We start from the raw sequence: 8,588 nt of genomic DNA, 5'->3' as shown, positions 1-8,588 counted from the left end.
ATGCAATCCATGCCCTGGAGCACTTTTGAAAGCAATAGACCAATCAGCCCACAGTAGTGGAGTTTAACAGTTGTGTATGGTCAAGGAAATAGGCAAAGAGAGCCTTGTCACAATCGCCCTCATCCCAGTGTAACTGTAGGCACACTGTAGGTTGCACCCCATGAGAAGCAACATCCTCTGATTTTAACACTTACTCTGAAGTACTGGTCACTAAATGATCCAGCCAATTAATCAACACAATGACAAGCCTGAGAAGGATGCAAGGAAGGTTCTGATACTCAGAGTTTTGTCCACAATGTTCAATTTCCAGCAAAAGAATTGTTAGACGTGTGAAGAAACAGCCCTGAATGACCCATACTCTAGGAAAAAAATCAGCAACAGAAGCTGCCTGTAAGAGGGACCAGTTGTTGGATTTAATAGACAAAGGCTTCAAAGTAGCCATCAGAAATAGGTGTGATGAAGTGAAGGAAACTATGATTAAAGGAGTAAAGGACAACCAGTTTCGACCACCATATTACATTTCTGTAGACCAAAGAATACATTTTATGGCTCATACTGTCCAGCAGCAGGCTAAGCGGTATCCCAACATATAGACACATAGAGAGTTAGAATGGACACTCTGAACATGTGTTATCTAAAATCGGAAGATATAAGAGCATGAAGAATTTGGTTACATACTTTTATGAGCACGCGCTTACACTCACATGAGCAGGATCGGGGGAGAGTACCCACTCCAGAGATGCCCCATGTTTCTGGGGGATTTGAGGAAAACTCGGTAAGGGAGGAGGATCCTGGTACCTCTATATAACTCTTCCCGACATCATCTCAATTTTCTGTTTTCCTGCCTTATTCAGTTGCTCACAAACCAGGGCTGCAAATGTGGTAGCAGAAGCAGAAGTAGTCACTAAGGAGCACACTATAGCTGTACCTTGGAAGACTCATGCCGGAATTCCTAAAGCCGGCTGGGACGCACACGTTCTTATCCCATTTGGCAAAATTGGGGCTGACAGTAAGTGTAGCTGGTTGAGATTTCCCATAGACTAAGAGACACTTGCTAAACTGGTACTGCTGTCGGCAGTCTGTAAAAGCACAGTGGCTGAAACCAATATTCCTTCTAAAGGTGGGAAACTGGATTAACATCAATGATAAATAGAAAAAAGGAGAGATAGACGATGAGAATAAGCAAATGAATAAGCGGGTACCTAATAAGGGAAATCTAGTCTTGCACTGGTGGCCTCAAGAAAGGCTCAGAGCTAGAGAATGATGTTGTTTCTTGGCATAATTACGCCAGATGCACAAAATGGTAAAAGCATCTGTTTGCCCAGACCAACCTTGCGTCTGGAACCTGACAACGTCAGATGGAAGCGTGCAACCCAGAGTGGCACGGCACTGGTGTATATTTGGGTCATATGATGCGACGATGAACTGGATCAGTTGTTGGTGACTTAATGGCATTCTAGTAATGCAGCAGTAAGATTTGGCTTCTATGTTTTAGGTTGCTTCCGCTACAAAGGATTTCATTTGGGGAGAAATTTCCAGAAGCCCCTCTCCACATGGTCATCAGACCCTTTCTAGGTTAGTCGTTTCTCATCTGACTGATCACTGTGTAACTGTAAACCTTGATGATCAAGTGCTTAGAAATTCTCTGGTTAAGATGGACAAAACACAGCAGCTGTGTTTCTGGATGCTAAAATGTGCTGTGCACAGATACAATCTGCATTTGTGGGTGGAAAGGTATGAATCAGGATGGGAGAGAACAGTGTGTTTGCAATGGGAATAAAATGCAGACTTCACGTGATGGCATAAATGCCCCAGGAAATGGCTCCGGCCTGACAGTAGCAGGTTTCTAGGAGGTCTTATGACATCCCAGACTAAATTATATCTAGCTGGCTCTACCACTTATATAATCCTAATGTGGGGGACCCAGTGTTTTGTGGGTTTACATAATATACATCATAACCTGTGCTTACTCCATTAGTACACAGTGGAAATAACAGACACGATGGATTGTCCCACAAAACTAAACAAGAATGATTTTAGGAGGGACAGGTGGCTATCTAGCCATCGCTGGACATGATGAATTTTCTTTTATGAGGAGAGACAGTCAGTGGAAAAAGGTTTGTCTCTAGAATGAGCGGGTTAGAGAGAATTGTCCTCCTGGAGGAAGGCAAGGGTTGGAAGTCAGCCTCGAAAATTTCGAGACTTGAGTGAAATAGGTCAAGCTAACTCAGCAAATGATGCTGGATTCTGCTCGGGCTCAGTCCTGCCCCTACAGAACCTCTGACCGTTTTGATCTAAGTGGAGTATAAGTGAAACATAAAATGGGCTCAATAATTGGATCACTAGGAATATTTATGGATATTATAAACCTTCCTCCCGTGTATCTATCAACCTGTGCTACAGTCAGAGATACCTCTTGAGGACACCTGCTGTCTCTCAGGGTTGCCCTACCAGGTTGTATGGGAACCTTTCTCTCCAGCATCTAAAAGCCTCGGCCTCTCACATACCTTCATGGGATTGTTGACAAGCATGAATTCATCAAACGACAAATTTTAAGAGTTTAGTTACTGCAATTTGTGGTATCTGTCTGAGGTTTAAAACCCTTGAGGTATGTGAAAGTTTACGTAGATATAGTGGAATGACAGTATGTGCCCTGCCCGTTCCCTAGGATTTTTCCTCCAAAGCCTGTGAGATACCATCATAAATCTCCTCCAGAGGAAACATTCAGTATTTTTCCCACTGTAGGGAGAAGATAACGAGATAGGATTATTGTGATTCTTCTGGGAATTTGAATTCTCAGTAGGAACTCAAGGATGGTTTTAATTTATCTGATTCTAAAATAAAAGCTACGCTTCTGAGGTTCTTTGAGGAACCTTCAGCTAGTCCTGTGGATCCTCCTGTGTCAGGGAGGTAGCCCTCTGAAAGCTGCCAAGGGAGCAGGATACTACACCCATTACAGAGGTCCATCTCTCACCTCGGCGGGGCTTATTCTAGGTCAGAGTGGGTACTTGTGAGAAAATCCAGTGCCAGCATCTTCTCATGTGGAAAGAGATCAATTTCTGCTGGGAGGTAGTTTCTAGTTGGGATAGTTGATATAGGACAGGTCATCATGACTCTCCTGGTGATCTTTGCTGCTGACTGATGTTGTGCATCGCAGGTAGATACATTAGGCACCTGGATTTCTTTCTTCCCCAGCTTAGGGAACATCTGCCCTCTGTGCCGTGGTCAGGGAGCCTTGGACTCCCTCAGCATCTCCCACAGTCACCTCTCACTGTAACTTAACTGCAGTCGTCAGAGCTGGCCCAAGTGTCTATATGAGAACGGACTTCGAGAATGAGAGGCTCTGAGTAAGGCTCTGATGTAGCCAAATTAATGACTTTCTATATTACCTCACCTAAATGAAGATCATGATCCTGGGAACGTTTTCTCAGTGGCAAAGAAAATTCTAGTAACAGTTAAAATAAATCATTTCTTTGCCGAAAGAGCGTAAGATGTCAGTTTGTCATAGTTCTTTTCCTAACCATCCAGATTATCGACTTACTATGATGCTCATCAGAGTTGAAATTGCAGAATTTAATAAAAATATCTTCCGTATCACAAGATAGGATGGAATGAGTACCAAGAGACCTGACGAGAGTTGGAAAAATAGAGGAAAACTCCACAGAATAAGAAACACGGAGGTACAGGGCTGCTCAGAGCATGAATTGCTCGCACCGACATGCAACCTTTTGTTATTTGAGCTGCTCCTGTTTTGTTTACTCTATTGAGAAGGTGAGATTTTCGTTATTGCTACAGTGATATTTTCTTCATTGTTTCAGTACTTTGTTGGCTTTAGGGTTTTGATCTATCTTCAATTTTAGTTTTTATGTTGTTCATTTTTTAAAATCCAAATGATAATGGTAGTGAAAACAAAAATAAAATAAATCTAAAATAAATAATCTGTTAAATCAGACATCACAAAAAAGACTGAAAAGTTTAACAAATGTCCTTACTGCACAGTAATAGATTGGCCATGAGGGCAGTGACAGGCACAGTCTTAGCCACACTGGTATTTTTGAATGACTTCTTTGCACTTTCCAACTCGATATGTAGCTTCCTGGGAATGTACATTTACCTAAGCCTGATATCCTCCAGTGGGATATACAGTAATTCTCAGCCATTCTAAAATCACTGAATTCATCCTGCACTCATAAGCAAAATATTGTGTGAAGTACAATTGTATCCATTATTAGGAGATTTTATTAATATTTCCTAAGAGTTGTCTGCTCTATTGAAACCTTACCCTGAGCCAATGTCATTATATTTGCTATACATACAAATATGTGTGTGACACAATATCATTATATTTATTTAATGTATTTAAGTATTATTGTGTGATTGATTAGACTGACTACTTTCTTTTTTTATATTAAAAAAACTAATATTTTAGATTAGTTTCAGGCATGTAGTGTAATGGTTAGACATTTATATAACTTATGACGTGATTGCCCCAAATATAGACTGAGCACTTTCAAATCTCAGAATTTATTATAAAGACTTATGAAAAGAAAACTCACACAAAACCGTCTCAGGTATGTGGAGTCTGGCTTAGGGAACGCAGTATTAGCTTAATGGCTGTATGTAGTGTCAGATGGGTGCTAGTGTAACCGGGGGATCCCCTCATATATTATATACATGTCTGACCTTTGTCCTGTGTCCTTGAAATGAATGTAAAATTTCAAGTCAAAAAAGAGAAAATACATACGCAGAAAATTTAATCAGTGAAGCATTATGTTGCATAAACCTAATAAGATTATTAAATATATTAAAATCTTTAAACTTAAAGAAATAGTATGCAGCTGTTCAAAGCATCTTACGTAGAAATATTATGAAGTGAGAAATAGTCCCAGATATATTTCTAAATGATAGAAATAGGTAAACCGGCAACACTGTGATGTAGATTTAAATTCATGATATGTATGAAAATAAATATATGGTAAAAAGATACAACTGTATATACAAATCATTAACCATGATCACTCGTGGCTTTTTTTTTTCAGAGCATTACTTCTCTAGTCTTTTATATAGAGTTTCATAATGATTTCCTACGAAGCTTTTGAAACTTGATATCAAACGCTCATACAAGGTAAGAATAACCTCATTCACACAATGAACCACATTCTTAAAGCTTTTATGTCTAAATTGAAAATGTGCAAGAGTCTATAATTTTCCAAGTACAAATACAAGCAAGCCATACATAAATTTGATATTAAGGTGCTAATAACAAATATATATTTTCCGTAAAAATAAACTACCAAATAACATCAAGACCATTTTCTTCAAGGCTAGTGTTATGTAGTAAAATAGATTTGACTCCATAAAAAGGAACTCAGTTAAACCGTATTCAATTTTCAGAAGTTATAAGAATCTGTTATTTCCATAACAATTTGTGCACCTTCCTGTAATGTATGCTTGTTCTTTTAAAAGAGGATGTCGGAAATATAGCAAAAATCAAGATAAATTAAAAATTATTACAATCCAGACATTGGTTTTTATGATTTTAATATGATTCTTCACTAAAAGTGAAGAATTTGGGGAAATGGCTTTGTTCATGGCTGAAGTGAGTTATTTACAAGAAAAGCTTGAAATGAATCAGAAGTAGGTGCTCGAAACTCATGGCAACATGTTAAAAAGACAAAAGATCAAGCTTGGAGGGTTTATATCTAGGACAATTAAACATGAATAAATAATAATGAATAATTACAATTCCTTGATCAAGAATTCATGAGTTCATACTGATAGGTGATGAAAAGATAGGTACATATGCCAAGAAGTAGATGATTGATGGTGTTTAGGTAGGTAGGTAGGTACGTAGGTAGACAGGTAGATGGATAGACAGATAGATAGAGCCTTTGTATATGAAAATTGGCAACTAGTAAATATGAAAACGGTAATGAGTTAGCACATCCCATTTTGTAATAGTCATTACTAATAACCAAGTCAGGCAAGGTAGTAAGTGGATATTGAAATTTGGGGCTGGAAAGCTTTATGAGAAGCAGAATATTTATAAAGTAATTTCAATGCGTGTCCAGAAATTATATTAGAAATATGGTTTTATAGTGGAGACACTTGGGAGACACCGTCTTTACTAAGTGAATCAAGTTAGCACCACCAATAATAAATTAACATCATTCAAGACTCATGGTACACACTGGGGAGGATACTTGATTTCCTGCAGAAAGTGAATAATCTGAATAAAAAAGGAGAAACTTGTACAATGCCTATTTTGGGAACATTCTATTAAAGAACTACTCTATAAACTTTAAGGATATCAGTGTGTGAGAAATAAAGACAGGCAGAGGAACAATTTTAGCGGAAAGGAAACTGAAGATGGAAGACACTGAATGTCACACGTAATTTGAGATTGGGTTCTGGATGGGGGGTGTGGTAAAGAATCCTGTCAATAATAACGTCACTGATTTGGATAATTATTTCGCGGTTATTGTAGTGAATATGTCTTTCTCAATGAGAAAATGAGGAATTTAGTGGTACAGAGGCTTTATGTCAACACTTTAAACTCAAGTGTTCATAGAAATACGTATTTCATAATAAAAGGAGAAATACGTATTCCATAACAAAAGGAGAAAAAGAATGATAAGGCACATATGAAGAAATATTAACCTGTTGGAACTGCATAGATGGGTATAAGGCAGTTCTTTTCATAATTCCTGACATGTTCTAAAGTTTAAATTCATATGATATTAAAAGTTAACATCAAATGTGGGATTAGGAGAGACTTTGAAGTAGGAACAAGAATGAAACCTTTCTCTGAGCTCATTTTGAGGTAAATAACTCAATTTTTATTGATTCCTCAGCTCTGACCTTTTACTACACCTTAAAGCTTGAAAACCTGTCATGGAGGAATGGGGGGGAACCAGTCATGGATCACAGAGTTCATCCTGGTGGGATTCCAGCTCAGTGCAGAGACGGAAATGCTCCTCTTCTCGATCTTCTCCCTGCTCTATGCCCTCAGTCTTTTGGCAAACAGCATGATCTTGGGGCTCATCTGTCTGGACCGCAGACTCCACACGCCCATGTACTTCTTTCTCTCACACCTGGCCATCATTGATGTGACCTATCCTTCTAACAATGTCCCCATGATACTGGCAAACTTAGTGAATCAGAATAGAACCATCTCCTTTGTCCCATGCATTATGCAGACATTTTTGCATGCAGGTCTTGGTATTACAGAGTGCCTGATTTTGGCGGCAATGGCCTATGATAGGTTCGTGGCAATCTGTCACCCCCTCCAGTACACCGTCCGCATGAGCTGGAGAGTGTGCACGGTCCTGGCTGCCACTTCCTGGTCATGTGGGTTTATCATGGCTTTGATAGATATGATTCTCCTGCTAAGGTTGTTCTTCTGTGGGTCCGGGGAAGTGGACCACCTCTTCTGTGAAATTCTGTCTGTCCTCAAGCTGGCCTGTGTTGATACCTGGATCAACAACGTGGTCATCGTTGCTGTTTCCATGATTGCCTTAGTAGGGCCCCTCTGCCTAATGCTCATCTCCTACACCCGCATCGTCTGGGCCATCCTACATATCCAGTCAAAGGACGGCCGCAGAAAGGCCTTCTCCACCTGTTCCTCCCACCTCTGTGTGGCTGGACTCTTCTTTGGCATAGCCATGGTGGTTTATATGGTCCCATCCAAGCAACGACAGGAGCAGGAGAAAATACTGTCTCTTTTTTACTGTCTCTTTAACCCTTTGCTGAACCCTCTCATCTACACCCTGAGAAATGCTCAGGTGAAGGATGCCTTGTATAGGGCTCTGAAGAAGAAGGGGTCTTTGTGAAGGGCAAATGCATGCTATTTGATAGGGGATTTCCTTTTACAATAAGTGGTTTTCTGAAGGGAACACTTAGAAAATATTTCCTATTAGAGCTTTGATATCAAAATGATAATTGTTCAAATTCTAGCTCTGAAAATAGGGTAAGATACCAATTAAAGCATATTTCGTAGAAGTGAGATGCAGGGCTGAACTTTCTCAAATTGCCAAGTGCAAGACTCCACCACAGAGCCAAGTTCTACTCCATCAAACTCAAATTTCAAAATTAGACACTCAAAATTCATCTTCTCGTAGGACAAGTTCCATTTCTCATCATCTTTCACCAGGGCCACCGGCTCATTTTTTAAGTAGAAATACTGTTTGTTCATTGTCACCTCATGATTTCATACATGTTGTTTTCTGTGCTGGAATGGTGTCCACCACTTTGCTTGTGACAATCTGCCTGTCATGGCAGGCACCAGCCCTATTGGGACTATTATAACAGTTTTAACACACATAAAAAAAGGTACCTCATCGACCCACTTGTGTCAAGAAATGGCTCGTCCCCCAAAATCCCACTGGCTGCCAGCACTCCACGACAGTTCTTCTGCCTTTGCCTTTGCATGTCATTACACTGCTCACTTACCTCCATTGCCGCAAGGACCTCCGAAGTTCTCCGAAGATCAATTATATTCTCCAACTTAAAAAAAAATCCCACCAGAGCAGAATGCTTGCCAATCAAAGACTGTCTCGGTGTTCCCAACTGTTTCTGTATAAAACTTA

The 8,588-nt window shown here is 39.7% G+C and overlaps 1 protein-coding gene across 1 annotated transcript; it reads left to right on the top strand.

The window, feature by feature from the left end:
* The first annotated feature begins 6,902 nt into the window (after positions 1-6,902).
* LOC107516925 (olfactory receptor 2A2-like) lies at positions 6,903-7,832 on the top strand. Its single transcript, XM_016157150.2, has one exon. The coding sequence runs from the start codon at positions 6,903-6,905 to the stop codon at positions 7,830-7,832; it is 930 nt and encodes a 309-aa protein (XP_016012636.2).
* The last annotated feature ends 756 nt before the right edge of the window (positions 7,833-8,588 follow it).

Source organism: Rousettus aegyptiacus, unplaced genomic scaffold, assembly GCF_014176215.1.
Source record: "Rousettus aegyptiacus isolate mRouAeg1 unplaced genomic scaffold, mRouAeg1.p scaffold_m13_p_13, whole genome shotgun sequence".
Lineage (NCBI taxonomy): Eukaryota > Metazoa > Chordata > Mammalia > Chiroptera > Pteropodidae > Rousettus > Rousettus aegyptiacus.
The sequence above is the reverse complement of the archived record's forward strand: the minus strand, read 5'-3'. Positions and strand labels throughout refer to the sequence as shown.